Source organism: Lutjanus erythropterus, chromosome 5 (assembly GCF_056507025.1).
Source record: "Lutjanus erythropterus isolate fLutEry1 chromosome 5, fLutEry1.hap2, whole genome shotgun sequence".
NCBI classification, from domain to species: Eukaryota; Metazoa; Chordata; class Actinopteri; order Lutjaniformes; family Lutjanidae; genus Lutjanus; species Lutjanus erythropterus.
This window is the reverse complement of record NC_139321.1, coordinates 36,146,494-36,167,202: the sequence shown is the minus strand read 5'-3', so window position 1 is coordinate 36,167,202 and position 20,709 is coordinate 36,146,494. Positions and strand designations below refer to the sequence as shown.

The window sequence follows — 20,709 nt, the reverse complement described above, 5'->3', positions numbered from 1 at the left end:
GTTTTATGGTGAAACCGACAGCAACTTTCCATACTGTGGCCTATAACCTTTTCATAGTTGTAGTTAAAGCCACTACAAGGAACTTTCATACAGAAAAATCTGCTTCTTTTTAACTGGCTAATGTACTATTCACTGTAACTGCAAGCACAGACCTTTCTGGTCTGCCATAAATAACGTCATCTGATTTAGCAGGGAATTGGACCTAAACAAGAACACAGAAATAGCCAGTCTTCTCACTGATGGTGTCATTTGCTGATGTAGATCATATAGAGACATCAGCATTAAACTGAGACTGTTTTGTAGCCAGATAAAAACTCCTTTTAGTATATTCAGGAATGGAAAACAATGGGCAGGCACCTTCCACTGTGGCTGGTACTGTACAGCAGATGATGAAATTATCAAAACAAAAAAGTGTTTTCTCTCTTTCCGTTGGTCTCTTACCATTCACTTGAAGAGTGTGAGTCTGGAAAAGTTTCTCGTAGCCATCGGCGTGACAGGTATAGTTGCCCATGTGGGTCGTGGTCACCTTGGTGATGTACAGTGAGCCGTCATCCCCGAAGTCCTGCCAGAGAGAGAAAGTGAAAGAGAAAAGAAACTCTTATTAACTTTGAGAAAGTTCTGGTGGTCTTGTTGTAACAGTGCAGCAGTGGTGATGGCTGAAGGCATTTAAGGCTGGAAATGAAGGGTGTCAATGGGGATGCAACAAGCCTGCAGTGTGCAGATGAGAAGATAAACATGTTTCATAGCATCGGAAATGAAAAATACAATAGTCCAAAAAGGCACAATGTTAAGCAACGTCCATCAATCTACGTCAAAAGTTAAAGCTATTTGGGTGCCAGAGAAAACAACTGAGGAAAATAACTGTCAAAATCTCAGTTAAGAAAAATTGTTTTCTGGTACATGTCATTTTTCCAATGAGAGGAAAGTGATCTGATGGAATGGGACTGAGGCTATAATTGATTAGTGTAGAAATTACACAGTGTTAGCTGCTTTCAAAACAAAAACAAGGAAAAATGGCACTGCAGACACACAGTCAATCAAAACAACATCTGCTGCACATTTCAAATATCAGTCTTCTTGAAAAGGCCAAAATGTGAGTGGGTTAGCCTTTGGTTAACATGCATGTTTCAAAAATAAACAAAGCACATCGCACAAAACCAAAAGATGTAATTAAACCAAAACCTATCCATGATGTTAATTTATGTAGAACCAACTGAGACACGATTAATTCATGCTGTGTTGTGATTAGTAAGCCGGTGGATACAAAAGAAAAAGGTGCTGGACAAGGAAAGAAAGCAGACAGAAGCACAAATAAATTTCTCAGCTGTAGCACAGGTAGAAGCCCCCAAAGCTAATGAGCCCGCTGACGATGTGCTGGTGTGATGAATCCATCTGGCAAAGAGTGAACGTCTGCCATCTTGTTAAAATCACGCTGCAGTAAAATGTCACTTGACAAGTCACTGAAATCTTTTTTTTTCTATTCAAGTCTTAAGGTGGCATGATGTTCTTGAACAGTGAACGAACTACGGGAAAAGATATGGTGTTGATGGTTTTCAATAAAATATATATATCTTTTCCTGTCCTTGGTTTCCAAACTGCTGCTGTAAAAGTGACATTTTGCACTTGAGTGAAAAGATAAAGTCATAACTTTTGCTCCTACCCGTAACTTAAGAAAAAAAAAAGATTTTTAAAATCACCAGTCAGCATCTAAAATGGCTGCAATTCAGAGAGAGAGGGGAGCATACAACTTGTGAGAAATGTTGGCCATGATGAAGAATCTGTTATTTGAAGAAATGTGTAATTCAGAAATTCAGAATAGAAGAAAGCAGCGATTTTCCATGCAGTTTTATTACCTGCGCTTGCCATTATGGTCCTCTGCTGAAGTTAGGCTTTCTTTTCTTTTCATTTTAGCCATTTTTCTATATTTTTTTCTAGTGATGTCCGTGACTAAGATGTTTTTTTCAGTTGAATCAGATTTGTCCCTCTAATACCAATATTTGATTGTTTGTTATTTATTTATTTTCTAGTTCAATGTCACATGAAACTCCTACGTCAGCCTGCATGAGCATGTTTTAATATGAAAACTTGCATTTTAATACCTTTCTTCGTCATCTCTGATGTGAAGACAATAGATTTTAACAGTCAGAGAAAGTCAAAATGTTTTCAGGTTTAGTTCATCAGAACGTCAGTGGAGGTGCTCTCTTCAGGCTGCTACAGCTGCTGGCCAGCATCACCTGCTCTGCATGGTCTGCGCTGCTTTACACCTTAAATTATGAGTTTTTTTTTCCACCAAACCAGAGTTGGTGATTGTTGGAACAGTATAAATACGATCTAGGATGCTTTTGGGTAGTTTTATTTTCTGTAGAAGGTCTCTCGTTGTTGTGATCCTTTCCATAATGTTGTCAGACACTTAGAATAACAATCTGATCCTTTGAGCGGCAAAAACATACGAAACCAAGCGAGTGTCACCCGCCCTGCGTGCTCTGCAGTGCGCTCTGGTGAAGTGGCTGCAGCGCGTCCCCTGCGCTTTTTCTATTCCTCTTCTCTGCTTCCATCACAGTTAGCTTCATCATTTGTGGCGATTTAGAGACTGTTTGTTAAGATTACAGCCTGTCATGCTTTTGCAATTCTGTGTACAATGGCGCAGCTAAAAACCAAGAGCTGAAACTAGTCTACCAGCTATTTGTCTCAGCCTCTCTCTTTAGTTAACCACCAACACTGTCACAAAGAATTTAATTTAAGTGAAACAGCTAATATGAAAATATATTTATTATTCCCCTTATTTATAATTCCTCACTGAAATGTTATCCCTGTGCATTTTTATAATTTTCTATCTGTTTTATCCTGACTGCTCAACTGGAGGAATCTCAGTCGACTGACTCGTTTTTCACCTTTCCCCACTTTTACATTATATATTATAAACACATTAGATTGTAGTTAATTTCATGTGTCAGTTGCTAATTTTACACGTTAGCAACAAGAGATACTAAAGGTCACACACAAATGCAATTTACTGATTAAAATGACATATATATTTGCAGAATTATGTGTTGTTGGGTAAATGTAATGATAGCTGTTCCAGTACATGTGGTCATTGTACAACATCACTTGAGTGTTACTCTGAAAAGTAATCATAAAATTCACCATAAATTGGACTGAGACACTTCATTAATGTGTCTTATTCTTCACTTTTAGCAAAGACCTTTCAATTTAGAGCAATTACTAATCAGACTTATTTCATGTCACTTTTCCACATTATTCTCTAAACTAATAAAACTATATTAGAAATAAAAATGATCTCTGAGGCTTAAGCTTGCTATTTAATTTGAGTAAAGACCCAAATCTACATTACATTACATGATGATGGTCATTTTAGCACATTATCTAAATCAAGTGATTATATTATACATCTTCGGGGACTACTTTGAAACAAAAGATCTGCCTGTGCTTATAATAATAGGTTTTCTCCACTTTCCAATGCACAGCGCTTTTTTTTAGAAACGAACGTGTTCTGGCACTCAGCCTTCATTAGGGTTTCCTTCATTGGCCGCTAATTTGATGAAGGCCATGTGCCAAAACGTGTTCATTCCTGATTGCTGCCATGCATTAAAAAATCATTCCGATATCTTTTAGTGGTGTGAACTTTAGCTCTTAACAGTGTCTACGAGCCTGCCCCCATGCTGCTCGTTTCTGAACACAGTGTTCTTTTACTTAAAAACAAAAAAACAGCCTTAATTAACAGTCATCTTTCAGAAGAGTTCATAGCAAGAAAAGTGCCTTTTCTCATTAAATAGCTTTTAACATTGTGATCACATCTTTGCTGGCTGTTTGCATCTTGGCATTCAGCTCTGACTTAAATGTCTACAGATGAGCGGGGAGAGTCAGCCGTCGTGTTTACAGGCATACGGTGTGTTTATCAGTTGGTCCTGGTTTGCTCCGATCTAACCTACGAGCTCGGTTACAGCTCAGGCTGAGTGAAGCATCAGAGCTTCACAATATGAGGGGAAATCGATGGTGCGTTTTGGCCCCTTGGGCTGAGAGCATATTGTGTCACCTTCTTAAATGAAAAATGAATGGGGGGAGAAATGAAACTCAGAGGGGTGGAACGAGCCACGGCGGAGCCTGTCGACATGATTCCTCCACCTCACCTCAGCTATCAGCAGCACCCAGCACCCAGCTCTCTGCAGACAAAGCAGGCCAGCGTACGACTACTCAGAGGGAAGGGAGACAAGGGCAGGTAGAGGTGGATTTACAAATAGGCCATAGCCCTCAAGAAACTATAATTAATAAAGCTGTCAGTGGCAGGTCACCTTTGAAAGGACACTAAAGAGCCACCTCATTGGATAGCTAACCTCTGGTAGTGACGAGGCATTTCAGAAAATGGCCTTTGAAGAAGTTTCCAGCCCGGCCTGATGAAACTTTGCTAAAGGAACACAAATTGCTGAGTTAAAATACCCTTCAGCTTGTATTAATAGTGAGAGAAGCATTCTGCATTAAATGGCTGGTCCATCCAAATGATATAAATCACAAAATATCGTACTTTTAGTTTGCCCATGTTTTGAGTTAAATGCAATTTGATTTGTGGTGTTGACAGCATTTACCAAAAGATTCAGAAACATGTGTTTTCTTTTTGAGAAACACTGCAGATTCACTGTCAACAGTTGCCACTGGAACAACTTTTTTTTTTTTTTTTTACCGAAGAAACAGAAACAGAAACTTGCTGACAGTGTTAGATTACTCACAGTACTGACAGTTGGTGAGAGACGCTGCTGTTGAATTTATAATTTTTTTCAAGTGCTGCCAGCATCACCAAAAATAAATCTGTTCATCTCCATTGTAATGAGGTTGAGGTCGATATCCCGAGATATTCCTGCATAAAACCAGAGCTATCTGCACGCAAGGCTCAACAGTAAGGATTGCCCGCTTGGCCGGGGCAAGTTCAACGCCATGTTGGGCAAGCAAATCTGGTGACTCATTTGTCAGACTGGGAAAGTGGTGACAAAGAATAAAACTGTTTTGATGATCCATTTATCAATCATTGTCCCTGCAAAAGTGTCAAAAAATGCTGTTTTCAGACTCTAAAATATGGAGTCTCCCATCACAGAAAAAGGAGGAGCAGACATCTAGTTTTCTCTGAGACCACTTAAATTACATAATGCTTTAAGGTTATTATAAAACATTTGTCCGATAGCACCAACTTCCTACTCCAGCTTTACAGGATAAGTCTGATAAAATTCTTTATTGTTTTTTGTCAACATATCCCAGGAAAAGAGAAAAATAACCATGTATTGACCCTATGAACAAGTAGTGTTATTTTTCTTTCTCTCTGTTACAGACGTCCATTCCAGTCAAAAATATTTTTTTTAAAAATGTTGTTTATTGTTGCTTATTTTGTCCAGCTGTTTAGGAAGTTATTTGGGCTTTTTAAATGATTAAGCATATAGCTGTGACAGGTTTTTGAAGATTTATATCTTAATACAAATAAAAGTGCTTGAGGCACATGCTGGAAGTCACAGCATTGAGATATAGACAAACATATTTTTTAGTTTTTGATCTTTTCACAGGATTTGTTGATATAGAACTAAAATATACAGTTGCACAGGCTCTATCCTTTGCTTTGACCAAAATATTTGGTTTGCATCTCAATGATGCAGCTGCTGTAGACTTAATTTGCAAGAAAATAAAAATATTCAACATCCTCGACATGTACTTTTTTTTTTTTATTTCAACATCATGCATTTGTTGTAGGCAGCTCACTAGCTTTGTGGGCTTTTTGTGAATGGAACAAAAAAAGTAAGTGAAACAATGTCAGTCTGCTGAGACATAAACAAACAAACAAACAAACAGAAAAACATCCTACCTGGGACGGGATCTGTTGGGGAGAAACACAGGTCAAACATTCAGATGTTTAGTTCAATAGAAGCATTAAGGCATGAGAAATAGCTCTAAAAGCAGACGGGTCAGAGCGCTGCTGTTGTTGTGGTCAGAAAAGAACCATATGATGTTACAAAGTAAAATGTATATAGTAGGGATGTGGGTGATCAGTCATCTAGTTGATTAAATGTGGCTGCTCTTGCTAGTGGAGACCAAAAACACTAGTTGGTTAATATTAATTATTTATATTTTATGGACATGCATCATTGGTTGCACTTGTTGATGTTAACATCCACCTGCCAGTAGCTAGGGCTGCAGCAGGCGGGTGCTAATGCCTGGATGTAAGTCAGTGTCGTGGAAAGTGGGGAAAAAAGATGACATCTAAACCCATGTAGCTTGGCAGTGTTTAAGTTTAGAAAATGAAAATAAGGGTGTCTTAGGGCTGGGCGATATTACGTTCTAAGGCCGCTGGATTTGTGAGATCATGTGAGAATCCATCTGTCTGTGTCTGCACCAAAAGTGCTGCAGCCAATCGGCATCCTGGAAAGGAACCACTGGCAGCTATGAGTGTGGTTTGAGGTGTGACGATGCTTCTCACTGTCGTCACACCTTTTTCCAAACTGTTTTTTAGGATGCCTTCCCAGATGGTTGAGTGTAACAAACCATCTGGTGTGTCTTCAATATGACTTATAAATAATATCAATAATGATAATAATTAATTAATATTTTTTAGGCTCTTCCACAATATAGAATATAAATATCTCAATATACACATTTTATCTAAAATAACATACCTTTCGGGTCAGGTAAGACAAAATCAAATATCATCATATTTTTGACCAAATACCTCAGAATACATATTGCAACAATATTCCAGGGATGACTTTTGGTGCTTTCAAAAACTATGAACACAATGACATTTTTCATGAATAATCATCAGTCATGTGGATATAATCACTAAAAGGGCAAAGGCAAATAATAGAACAGCTAGTAGGCTTAGGTGGTATCTGTGTTTTCATATCTTTGATTCTTCCTGATATTATACTGGGGTATAAGGTGTTACAGCTGTATTTGTGTAAAGCAGCTCAACTAATTGTACCCCACTATACTGAAGAGCTCCTTCAATGTAAGCAGAGTTGATCATCATAAAGATACTATTCCCACAACTGGAAACGACAGACACACACACTCAGGAGCTCTGCGTCTGTCCTGAAAAGCTGCAGCTTTCATTCACTAACAAACTCAAACCCACACCGTCACCGTTGCCGCTCGTTTTCTGTCAGACCGAAAACTTCACTGCTCACCTTTTCCTCCGCTCAGTGTGCATTCATGTTACTCTCTGCCACCACAGACAGTAATTAGTCTGTCACTTGCCCATTCTTACACTTGCTTAAGTCACATGCAACCATGACCAGTCAGTAGTCAGCAGTGTTTGTTAGCTTACCTCTAACACTGGGATTGAATCCAAAATAATCAATAAACAGTAGTTAGTCTTGTAACTTTATTGCCCAGACGCCATGTTTGTCAACTCGGCTGCACTGACGCGCGGACACTGACCCCTAGTGGTGTATACTGTGCACTACAATGCAGCATCTCCCTATCAGTTTAATAGAAAGAGAACGTCTGTATTTATGACGGTATTGAAAATCATACTGTCAGAGATTTTTTAATACCCTGGTATTCTATAATATCTTTATACCACCCAAGCCTAGTGGTGAGTTCAGAAATTAAAATCACTTTGCTGTAATGCAGCCTTGAATACCTTATAATATAATTATACCCCAAATCTAAGATGATATCTAGTGTCATATCACGTAACAATGTAATATTGATGTATTGCCCAGCCCTTGGTTGTGTGAAGGATGTGTCAGCATAAACTGGCAAATGACCACTTGACCAGAGTAATAAGTAACCACAATCAGCACAGGCGCGTGGATGTCAACCTGCAAGGAGAGCAAACTGGTGATGCTAGCACTACTAATGTTAGCCACACATAGCAAACCAGTCTCAAGTGTTACCTTACTTTTAGATTAAATTTCTGTTTAATTTAGAGGGAAATAAGTTGTTAGGAACATCCCTGTATACACCTCAATGTAGGTAGTATAGTAGGAGCACAGATGTCTACATGAGTGCGTTTCTGGGCTTCCAGACCACATGATTAAATCAGTAAAATAAAATAAAAAAGACTTATCTAGGCTATCTTAACTAGACAGAAGTTAAGATAATAAAACAGGCTGCTGTGATTCAATAAGATTCATGTGTTATCTGCTGCACAGGGTTGCACAGTTTCATAGGACACAGGAGGACAGGGAGAACAGAAACTGCATCACACCAGGTGCTAAACACTGATCACACCTGAGTGTAGATATTATAAATAAACACACATTTAATGTTACATATGGTACATCTCAACACTGCAGAGATAATGTGAAAGCCACCAGAATAAGGCACCAGAGCATTATGGCAGATAAAAAACACCTATTCCAGTGGACAAGATAAGACAGGAGAAGAAGAAAGATTCAGCTCAGATTGTACTGCTTCCTACGTTATATCTATTTCTGTTGAAGCTGCAGTCTTCAAAACACACTTTCTATTTTTAATAATTCCACATTTTTTCATGATTGAATTCAAAGATTCTCGTGCTTAGATATATTTACAGTGACCTTGCAAGCTGACTTACCAACTAGGACATTATGCCAGAAAGTAGCAGCCGACACTTTGTACAAACTTCACAAAATGCACTTTCACATGGTCGGATTTCCAAACTTTTTAAGAATAACAAAAGATCAAATGCATTTTTCATCTTCTAAACCATTTCCGGGACTACGGTCTCGGCATCCCCAATCGCAAACACAAATGTATACACACACAGAGAGAGAAGCATACACACACAACACGACTGTGTCTTTGGCTTGGCCACTCAGGGAGGACTGAAATACTGACAGCCTTGGATGATGATGCAATAGCCAGCAACTGTCAACTTCATGGAATTACAGTAAGCTGCTTTGTCAAAATTTAGAGAGGCTCTATTGAACTCTGGGATACAAGCACACCACTGGGATTAATGTGCGATTCACTAAGTCTGAACGTCGACAAAATTTCTAAAATAACCACGTTCTAAACTGGGAAGGCCTGTAAGATTAAAATGCATAAACCTCCCATGTGTACTCACAGGAATATGACTCTAATTAAGGCTGGCAGTGGATACTCACAAATATTAACAGCCAGCAATTATACAGAAATTGTCTGCGAGGCAATTTAGAATTAGTCTGTGGGTGCCAGGTGCAGACGAAATCCATTCTCCTCTCTGGAAGGAACAACAATGATTGACTGGGTGTCTGAGAGCCAAAAATAAATCTGGATTAAGTCGGCGTTGGTGTGCTGCTCGAGTTCCATTGGTAGTTTCTCTCGGAGCTGCGTGGTTTGCACACAGTTTTCTGATGAGCCACGAGAGACTGTCAGCGTTCATGCTGATTCACTTGCTGCTGGTGTGCTGTGTTAGTGCAGCTGCTCTGGAGGTAATCTGTGCACCAGCAGAGGTTGTAAACTCAGGCTTTGTTAGACACGGAGAAAAAAAAATCAAATCTGACAATCGCAGACCTCCAGGGTCAAAGTACAGCGAGTTCTCTCAGTCTGAAGAGATAGATTAGTCCCTGTAGAAGTTAAACTCAGTCTCACTTCATGAGGCTGCACTGGCATCAACCCAACATGGTACCATAGAGACATGGCAAGTGTAATTTCATGCAACAACATTAAACACAGGCAATATAAAGATCCTGGGGGGTACCACAGTGGTTCAGGGTTCATTAAAATGCAAAGTGTTAGTTGCATCCCTCTTTCTGCTCTGTTCTATCTGTGATGTGTAACTCAGGCTATGAGTTCTATGAACTGAAATCAAATTTTGATGTTTTCTCCAAGAGTATGGTGGTTGCATAAAAGGCCAAGTATTGACTGATTACTAACGCAGCTTGCTCTTCCTTCCTCTGTCTCATTGAAGGCAGAGTGAATACTATACGATTTCAACAGTGAAAGTGTGAATTTTTAAAAATGTTCTCATGCAAAATTATAGCAATGCTCAACCATTTCAAAGGTTAAGTAAATTCCAAGTCTGTGTTCTTGCTGGAGTCATTACTCCAGCTACTGATAAACTACACACAAAGCTATTCCTGCTTCACCTGATGTACCGAACAGCATTTCGCAGAGGACGCTTTCATCCTTGAGCTGACATTTGAATTGAAAGTATACCTGTGCAAGATCTGATATTAGTCACTGTGAAACTGATGACTGTGTGTTAAATTCAGACAAAGACCACCGCCTGTTCGGGACACTGAACTCTGCTATGTGTCTTCAGGCAATTTCAGGAGATGAAGAAAAAATACTTCCATTGAAACAGCAAAAAAAAAAAAAAAAGAAAGAAAAAAGAAAGAAGCAAAACGTGTCTTGGAAGAAAATATTTGAAACGTAGATCAAAGCCTGCATTGACCTTACAAGACCTCGCACCTCTCTTTTTTTCCCTATAAATCCTCCAGAAGATATTCAGAGCGTTTAAGAAATAATCTGACTTGACATTTCCTTTTTCTGTAAACCTAGCACTTGCATACATCTTTTTTAGCTGTGAATTGCTTAAAAGCAGTCATATTATATTATAGGAAATGACTAAAAAAGGCAAACGTGGAAAAGCTGTTACTCTCATATGCACAGCCTAAAAATCACCTCATGGCGTCTGCGCCGCTTTTTATGGGAATCACACATCACCAACAACCAGAACCAGTGCTCTAGTTTAAAGCCAGTTGATGGTGCCAAGGATGACTGGCGACAGCTGGGCGCCTCTTACTCATTTTAAGGGTCATCAACATTTAATGTTACATTAGTGGCTTCGCTGAGTCTCCCTTTATCTACTGCGACAGTGTTGACTTAATTATGCACAGCAGTATCACACTCATCTTGGTCAGCCCTGACACACACAGAGGAAAAGGGTACGGCGAAAGAGGTCTGCCTTTTTCTGTACCTCGCCACATAAGTGTCCTTGCTCCTTTTGATGTGGATGAAAGTGACACAGAGGGCTGTCTGGGGCCATGGTTGAGGATTAACACACACACACACACACACACACACACACACGCACACACACACACACACACACACACACACACACACACACACACACACACACACACACAATCTTTCACTGAGTTGTAAAAGTAGGTCCTTCCTCTAGGGTTGAACCCCTCTGGTATCCCCCTTCATCTTCTTTCTTTGTCTGAAATCCCTGTCCCTCCCAGCAGTCTCTAAACACAGACACCAGGAACACAAACTGACATCCTGGATTACTGTCAGACCTACAATACAAAGCCAGCGCCAACAGTCAAATAAAATGTGCTGACAATCTGAACCGCTGCCAAAAAAATAAAGTTGAAATATGATCAGAAAGAAATGTAGGAGGAAATTATCTGAAATTTACAGCTCTGAAGCAGTCACTAAGAACTGATGATGCTTCCCAACCTGAAAATGCAGTAATTAGACCTGAGCACTGCAAAGTGTTATAGCCATTCAGCTATAAATACCAATATCTATATCTAGTCATCAATCTTTCTGTGCCAGCTACACTCACCAAAATAAGAATGCAAAACTTTTGATTTTGCTTCTATTCTTCATGAGTTTAAGTTAAAAATCTAAGATTTCTTCTCTGCACTCAAAAGGTTTATTTCTCTCAAAGTCATGACCTACCCTACTCTTCCTCTAATTGGCTTACCTTAACCCTAACCAATAACTCCTCAGGCCTAAACATAACCAACCCAACCAACTATGGCCACAAGTATTAGCCAATCAGAGACAGAGTAAGGCAGGTCATGACTTTCCCTTCCTGGGAAAGAACTTGGTATCTGTAACCATATGTGAAATAAAATGTGCTTTTTAAAGTGGCTTGTGCAATAATTAGGGCTGTGACAATAGATTTTATTTATTCTCATGTTGAGATCAGTGCATTGATCTATTAATACACCTATGGATCAGTGCTGTCACACACAAGTCAGGACCACAACCTCTGATTGGTCGACAGACTCAAACCGAGGCATCTTTGGATTCCAAGTGAGCAGCTGACAGCTGTTTTTATGATGGAAAATTGATAAATAACTACAGAAGACACTCTGTGTTAGATCTCCAAAAAGACGTTGCAGTTCATATTTGATCACACCTGATCTGACGGTGTAAAGGTACAAGACTAATGTTAGCGTTAGCTTAACATTAACCTTTCCAGCTCAGCTCTCTTTGGGGCTGACCTTCTTCACTTTTCCAGCAGTCAAGAAATAACACACGAGACTTTTCTTGGTCTTGTGAAGCTGCAAAGTTTACCTGACACACTGTAACCTCTACTGTACATTTACTCCCAGACTGACAGCTTTCTGCTCTGCTTTGAGTAGAACTGTCACTCTCAGTCTGCTGCTCGCCTCCACGCCGTGCACATTTCACACTGCCCTACTCTTTGAAGGAGCTACTCTGCACTTTTGACAGTATGTTTCAAGTCCAATAAAACATAATTATTAGAAAAATGTTTGGGTGGGAGCGCTCTCCAGACAGAGTGTGTTTCTTTGAGATGCCCTTTGAACAGGGATACATGTATACTCAAAAATCACAACTTCATGGCACTCTCGTTTAAAACAATTAAAATGCCCCTTTTTTCAACCTAAATTTTTAAAATATATTTTCTTTTACAAGTGATTGCCTTACAGTTTTTGACAACCCAATAATCATGCATCCAGCCACTCCTGTCAGGTGATGCATTATCCTGACAAAGAAAATGTACTCACTAACACAGATTTTAAAAAATTCATGAACAGAATTTTACAGAAGTAGTCCTTTTGTGTGCATAGTGGAAGTCTTTTACTTCAATTCATAAAAAACATTGACAAGTAAAACATTTATATTTGATTATATCTGATTATATGTTTCTACCTATCTACCGATCTAATTATCATTCTTATCTACCCATCTATCTACCTATAAATAATGAATCAGAGAGTGTGATGACAGCCGGCTCTTACATTGATGTCTTCCAGGTTCAAGGAGTTCAGATATTGATGGTTTCTCTTCCACAGTATGGGAGGCCTCCGCTCCCCTGTGATGGCACAAGTCAACACGGCGCTCTGACCAACTGTTACAGTGGTGACGCTCACTTTCAGGTCATCTGGAAGGCTGAGCAGGTACACATCTGTTTGTGAGAGGAAAAAAACAAACAAACAAAATGTTAAAATGTTTGATTTAAGTTTTGAGACATTAAATTAAAGTGCTGAGTAAAAGTGCCAATTCCAGTTTCAGTTCTTTGTAAAACTTTTAATTTGAGTGAGCGAGCTTGAACGAGGGAAGAAAACTAAGTCAGGCTAAACTTTATGTAACTGAAATTTGATGGACCTCTCTTTCTTGTAACAGCTCATAATTCAGAGGAATAAACTCGACGAGATGCTTCAAAACGCAAGAATTCATGTTTTTTTTCCCCCACATTTTTCTCTTAATGAAGCCCGTAAACAAGAATACAAAACACAAGTGAGTCTCAATTAGCTGCTGTTGAGCTATAGAGGCAGATGTTTTTTTAGTTAAAGATGCACTGAGGCAGCACAATTATTGCAATTTGCAAAGTAATGGGAAGGAATTAAGTTAAATGTTCTGTAAATACTATGCATAATTTATGTAATGATACTATAATGGAAGTTCTGCTTTCTCTATAGGTCTCTCTAAGGACCCCATGTCCACCCCACGTACCTCTTTTTTAGCTAACGGTACAAAACAGACACTTTTGGGAGGCACCAGTGCTGCTGGTCTAAGCACGCTGCTAGAAGTTGGTGTATTTTTAACATGCTCAGTGTTCTGAGAGTTTGAAACAAGCTAGGCTCTCCACGTTGTTGTAAAAGCCCGGGAGTGCATCCTTTCTGATGAAAGTAACATAGAAAAAAAAAAGCCTGCGCTGCCAGAGAGGTTCCCCATGGAAACACAGGCCTAGACCTCGACCAGAGTCGGCGCTGCGCTTGTGATTCAATATTCCTACAAAAACAGGTTTTAAAACGTGTTTCTGGTGGTAATGAGATGTGGCTGTGTTCTCTATGGGTAATTTTTACCCATTACCGAGAGCAAATATTGCCACAAAGCAAAGCCAGGATGGGTCGAAGAGGGGTCAGCATGGTTATGGTTGGTTAACGCCTTTTGTGTGTCCAGTATTTTGATGAGACAATGAGCACAATGTACACTCGTCCATTCTTTGGTGGTATTATGTAACGTGGCCTGTGAGAGAATGCTTTTTAATCTTTCTCTTGGGTAATGAGCAACGGAGCAAAAGGAAACAGAGACTCAATTTGTTCTGCTCCTAAGGGCATGAAATACAAAACCTAATGAAAGAGCAGGTCCAGCAGACAGTGTTCACTTGCCACAGCCCAGAGAATAAGGATGAGAGCACCTTCAATTACAGCATGACTCCAGTGGCCCTGTACCAGCGGCTCCTGAATGCTTTTTTAACCTTCACACTTATTTGCTGTGTTTGGTCCACTTGTTGTGTCTTTGAACTGTGAACTCAGCTAACCCGTCAGATCCAGGCCAATCGGGCTGGAGCCCTGAGAGAAGTCGCACTTCTTTTCAGAGGGTAGCTCAGAGCTAAGACTTCTAATCTATCATTTGGCCCAATGAAACCCTGCTTAAGCCAGGGCAAATCTCTGCCAGGATTACATCAAAATTAGAGGATTAATAACAGCAGTTTCTTCTTGAGTGAAGAATAACTCTAAGTTTGGATGATTATACTGTTAGTGGAGAGTGGATCCAACTCTGTGGTCATTTGTGAGGCTGTGAGTTGGTCCTGGTGTTGTGTTGTTAAGTCCAGTTTTGATTTGATTATTTAATGGGTGAAAATCTGTTGAGACCAAATACATTATTTTTTACCCTTTATTTATTTCATGTTTTTCACCTAAGTGAGGTGCATAATCAGAAGCGCATTTTTCATTTCACATTTTTTCTCTCCACCATCTATTAACAGAATCATTACTGTACACTGCGGTTATCAATTTGCTCTTGCAGCAGGAAACTGTTGCATCCAAGCGAACCCAAAGTCGAGGTGAAAATCACTTTTATCCAGGCTGAAAATTGTTTGTAAAAGAGCTGTTTCTCCCTAAAGAGACATTTTGGATGATTTGAAATGGGGGTTGAATGAGGTACTTGTTGACAGACAGTGTATTACCTACAGTCGATGGTGGTCAGCATGCTCTTAGTTTGAAATAGCAGCAGGACCACCTGCGCGAAAGCTAAGTAATGTACTGCTGTGGACGGTGTCAGCACAAAAACACATTTTAGTCACTAAAAAAGGCCTTCTGCACAAATCAATCTCAGTTTAAAGCGACTACAAGGAACTCCCATGTTGTTTTGATTTTGGAGGCTTTTGTGAACATAAGCAGCAGTATTTTGACAGTAATAACCACAAAATATAACATAAAGAATAAAATGATCAAACTAAGAATCTCCTTCAGCTTCCTTTTAACTGGCTAACATAGTACTCACTGTAGCTTTGCCAGGCACGATGTAAATGCAGGCTCATGTCATCTGATTTCAAGGAGAATCTCACCTGGTGGCAGCCATTAACACATACAGAAATAACCGATCTTCTTGTGGATGGTCTCATTAATTTATGTAAGTCATATAATGGTGTCAGTAGTAAACTGACTTCCTTGTAGTGGCTTTAAGTGTATGATGACCATTTTCCTAGCTTTACCTTGCTGTCAGGCAGCCTTTTCTGATGAGAAACTGCCATTGTATGAGCCAAATATTGCTCCGTCTCACTCCACCAGACTTCTTTTGCAAAAACAGTCATTTTACCTTGCATAACACAGGAGCTGCTGGTATACTGCTGCCTTGATTGGTGAGTTTGTTTGTGTTATCATGTGACTTTGGTGAATTAGAACTAAGCTTTTAAATCACAGAGGTAACAGAAACAAACCAACTGATTAAGACAGAGGTACACCAGCAGCTCCCGTGTTTTAAAAGGTAAAATGACTGTTTTTCCTGATGGAGGCTGGTTGGTTTGGAGAGAGCAATATTTGTCTCATATAATGGCAGTTTCTTGTCAAAAAAGGGCCATCTGATGGCAAGATAAAGCTGTGACAATACTGTAAATATAGTGTAAACCACTTTTTAGGTGGTCCAGATACCTTTTGCTGCTGATCCTGTCCACAGCAGCACATTGCTTAGCTTCCTCCACCAGTACTCCTGCTGCTTATCCAAACTGTGGCTACTGTAGGCTACATACTGACTATCAACATGTTCCTCATATAACCCCACTTCAAATAATCTCAACTACACCTCACTGCACTGTGAGAAAAATCACAGACACACTGTTTAATATACTGTAACCAACACCTCTGCAGCAGAGTTGACAAAAATTGAACATTATCAGCTCCATGAAGCCAAGTGCATATTGCAAGTCTATTGCATCAGACTGAATTATATGTAACAGGTGATCTGCCATGTTGGTGTGTATGTGTGTGTCCATGTGCTCTTTGATTTTATAGTCATTTTAAACTCTACTGTCAGTAATCGCTGTGCGTGGATGATGCACTTTATGTTGTTTTCAACTGCAGTATTCTGAGATGAGACTTTCTAAATAACTAGTTCATTATTATTATGCACAAATCATCACACACACAGGAAGAAATGAGAGAACAGTTTAAACATTTGTTAATGAGCCAATCAGTCTTTTATTTCTGAGACGCAACATGAACACAGTCATTCATTAGTCAGTCTCTTTCATTGGTTGATGATAAAAATGTCTTGTGATGGCCCTCGCAGAGGGAGTTCCCCCTTGTCATGAACGTATCCTGTTACTTGTATTAAACTAGAAAAGGAAGGTTTAAATGGTACATGAAAAGCAATAACCAACTTCATAAAGTGAGTGAATAATTTCCCCTGTGGACATCTCAACGTGACACAAACCATTTCATGGAACATGTTTGATCAGTTAGGAGCTGTTTGTTTGTAATAAAGATGTGACAACAGCAGTCTGTGGGAGTGATATGAGAGCCAACGTGGCCAGAAAGAAAAGAAATGACTGGAAATAAATGGAAAAATGCTGAGAAACAAAAAACTTTGTCTCGTTAAAACTATTTTATCTGGTGAGGCTACGGTAGAGCAACTTTAACTTCTGTTCTGTTCAAGTTTAGTAGAGTGATTGTCAAAAAGGCTTTCATTTTTTCACACCAATAACTTTGCACTGACTTCACCAAATTAGATAAAGTTATGATTGAAAAAATAGACTAAATTGGTCTCACACTGATAATGTGTATCTGAATAGAAAAAAAAATTAAATAGCTTGTGACTCAATAACTCCGGTGACTTCAGTGCTTATTTTATATTATTATTCCTTTCATTAAAATTTGGAAGTTGTTGACCCACCTGTAAATATCTGTTCACTGGTCACACTGAAAAGTTATCTTCCTTTTTTCATTCTTGACTTGTTTTTTATTTTCAAAAAGACCCTGCAGAGTGAAATGTGCACAGATTGCACAATCTGCAACGGAGTGTTTGCATGTTGAGTCCTGTGTCATTTGTCACAATCTTGTTCTAATGTATACAATTTAAATGCCTATGGACAATTTCATTTGTCAAATCAGGATTTTATCACTCAAGCAAACACATCATGCATGTCTTGTATGTTCGAAAGCTTTTGTCACCTTTGGCTCAAAAAAAAAAAAAAATTTAAAAAATAAATAAAAAATACCTACACACACAAATACCCACACCTAAGAATCCCATAACTTCGTATTAATCACACATTACTTAAACACACATCAGACACATTCCCAGCCTTTTTGGTGAGTGCTCAAGTACCCTTGATATCAGCATGTATGCTTACAAATATCTTTTAATTTGGAAGTAATAAAACCCTTAATGCCTTAACAAGATGAATCTGCAGCCAAAAATCACAAAACATCGCCTTCACTTAGACATTATAAAGTCTTCCTATTTGTCAAATATTGAATTCTGGAAGACTTAGATGGAAAAATTTAAATGTAACACCTAATGCACAAATTGTGCCAAACTGAGGTGAGTAAGTGCTCCTTCCAGAGAAAGCTGAACTAAACAGCATCAGATCTTTTGACTGTGTAGTTTCTTTGATAAGACATCACAGACCCACTGACACGGCAAATGTGAGCAGACACATTATGTATTACAACTCTGGTTTCATTTTGCAGCACTAGCTATCAGTTAATAACAATATTGTACTGACAGTAGCTGCTGTGATCTTGGAACACTGCTATGTTGCAAAAAATAAGTTCGACAGACACGATGCGCACGTCGTAAACAAGCAGACTATTTTGCAAAATTAGTTACCACTTATGTTGGAGGTAAAACCCAAAGTAAATGCACCTGTAATGTTGCTACTAACAGCATTCCTGCACCTTTTCCAAAATCAAATTCAAGCAAACTTTTCAAGCACCTTACAGCTGTGGTAAATGACACATTTATATACATATTGTATATATACTAAAATGATTATTTCACTTTTTCATCACTGTGAATCAGATGTCGTGCTATACACAACCAAAATCATGTTTCCTTATAGCATTCTACAGAGGTGTGGCAAGTAAAAAGGAAAACACAATGAAGTTTGATATTTCAAAATGTGTCACCTGTCTGTAAGTAGACTTGGCATCCTGTATAACCTTGCTTCAAGTTTAAGTGATGATGGCCTGCACCAGAATGGGTTGTGTTCCTTTTGTGTGGAAGGCAAAGCAATTAGGCTCTCTCCACCTTATTTATTTCTTTAATTAAAAAGTGATCTATTCAGTCAGGTAGCTGATAGAATTATCATGAAAGTTATGCAATTACAATTTCAAGGAGCACTTTTTCAGAAGCACTTTCCAAACCTTGAAAACACAACATCATTTTGAAGGATTTCTAGCAGAACTCTTATAACCCCCAGAAAGACTGAGCGCACAAAACTGCAGCAAATAATGATGAGGTAAGGTTGAATCAGGAAGTAATTTCGTGAACTGTAATAGATATTTACAATAGACAATAATTTTAGTTAATCTCATTTTCTCTTTCAAATAAATTTGACCTCGGGTTTTGAAGTTTGAAACATTTGCGAACCTCGCATCTTCAGGTTCAGTGCAAATTCAAGCAGCTCATCATTTAAATGAGGAGCCAAAAAAAGAACCGAAGCAAAAAAACTCTTGAATGGAAAAAAAGAACGAATAAGAAATAAGAGAACAACACTGCAAGGAAAGTAAAACACATTATATCAGCCGTGATGCTGAAAGTGAAGAATCAAGAAAAGTAGATCTTCCACCAGTCACGCATGGCTAATCCATGATCCTCCTCCTCCCCTGACAGTAATAACACTATAGCCAGCAGATCAACACACCATGCAGCCACTTGGTGCTCTTCGTGGTTTTGAGGTGGTGGTGGGTGGATACGCTGACAAAAATCTCCTTCAATAATGTCCTCCCTAACCATTCAATTACAGCCCCCTTGTATCTTAATGCTTTTGGAATACGCTGCGAGCAACAAACTCGATTTGCCGCTGATCCTTTGGGGGATAGAAATGTGTGAAGTTATAGGGAGAATTTAAAGAAGAAAGTGGGCAGACAGACGGCCTGGCAGGCTCCATCATAGCTTAAGCTGGATGGAGGAAAGAAGGGAGAGGAGGGAGGAAGGAAGTGAAGGCTTGCATCCGACCTGAATGAGAAACTCCTCAGAGAGATGGGGAGTCTGGGCTGTTGGAGCAGACTCAAACGCTTTGAGTCCAGCACCTCCTCTGTGAGAGATTTATCAGAGGAGGAAGTGGCCTTGGCTCCTCTTTTTGGTCTGATTTGAGGCCTGCGGGGACGGAGCCTCCTGGGAAGGATCAACCTTCACCGTCCAACCTGTAATTAGTGATTAACGGTGAAGTCCAGACTTTTGATTTACTCTGCTCTGCTCCCAGAATGGGATGCTGGTCACTGCCACGGCGAGAGGTAAATCACCTATTGCACTGGAGGCAACAAGCTTGTCAGGGAAAATAGCATGGGCCTGCAGGACGATGCGAGGGGCCGGCTGCATGAAGACAAATTGCACCAAGGTTGCTTAGCCAACCTCCTTACTCCATCCTCTATCATGCTCTGTCGCTCTCCTTCTCCAGCACACTCGCTTGCTCTGTCTCTCTTCACCAAGTCTCTCATTCCTCTAACACACTCTCCCTCTCTCTGCCTCTCAATGATGTTCAGTATTACTGGGGCTGAACAGTTGTGTACCCCCAATTGCTTTGAGTTTGACATTTTGAAGTGGAGATAAAAGTGTTTTCCCTGATGCTGAGTATTCATAGCCCATACGCAAAGACTCAAAGGGGGGAAAAAACACCCGAAAAACAGAATACACATTCGTGTGAACGTTCTCTGATCTCACATGGTTGAGTTGATTTGTGCAAACTCTCTCCCAAAGCAAGAACAATGGGGTTTCTGTTTTTGATACCGAAGATGAGCGACTCGGTGGACTTCAATGTTTGACAGAGAGAGAAAATAGTTTGAATGCTGAAAACACACGTAGTCCCTTTGTCTTCTCAAGGAAAATACTTAGTTTTGCTTTTAAGGTTGAACTGCCGCCACTTGTCACACTATTAAGCAAAGTGGGTCCCTGTACAATAAGACAACAATAACAAAAACACTAATCTGGTTATTTTCATTGCACATAAAGACGCTCACATTGACAGGGAGACATCACGCCTTCTCACTTTCCAGGTTGTAGTTCTTCTCAACGCTTAACAGAGAAACAACTGGGTTTAGAAGAGCTACAAATATAACCTGACTGTGATGATAAGTGAGGAAAAAC

The 20,709-nt window shown here is 39.4% G+C and overlaps 1 protein-coding gene across 1 annotated transcript in view; it reads right to left on the bottom strand.

The window, feature by feature from the left end:
* Positions 1–20,709, bottom strand: part of fstl5 (follistatin-like 5) — a 260,880-nt gene that overhangs the window by 79,959 nt on the left and 160,212 nt on the right. Inside the window, exons 7-9 of the mRNA XM_084719758.1 lie at positions 12,915–13,081; positions 5,861–5,872; positions 442–562 (exon numbers count right to left, since the gene is read on the bottom strand). Of these exons, the coding sequence (XP_084575884.1) occupies positions 442–562; positions 5,861–5,872; positions 12,915–13,081 (300 nt within the window). The remainder of the gene's footprint in view (positions 1–441; positions 563–5,860; positions 5,873–12,914; positions 13,082–20,709) is intronic.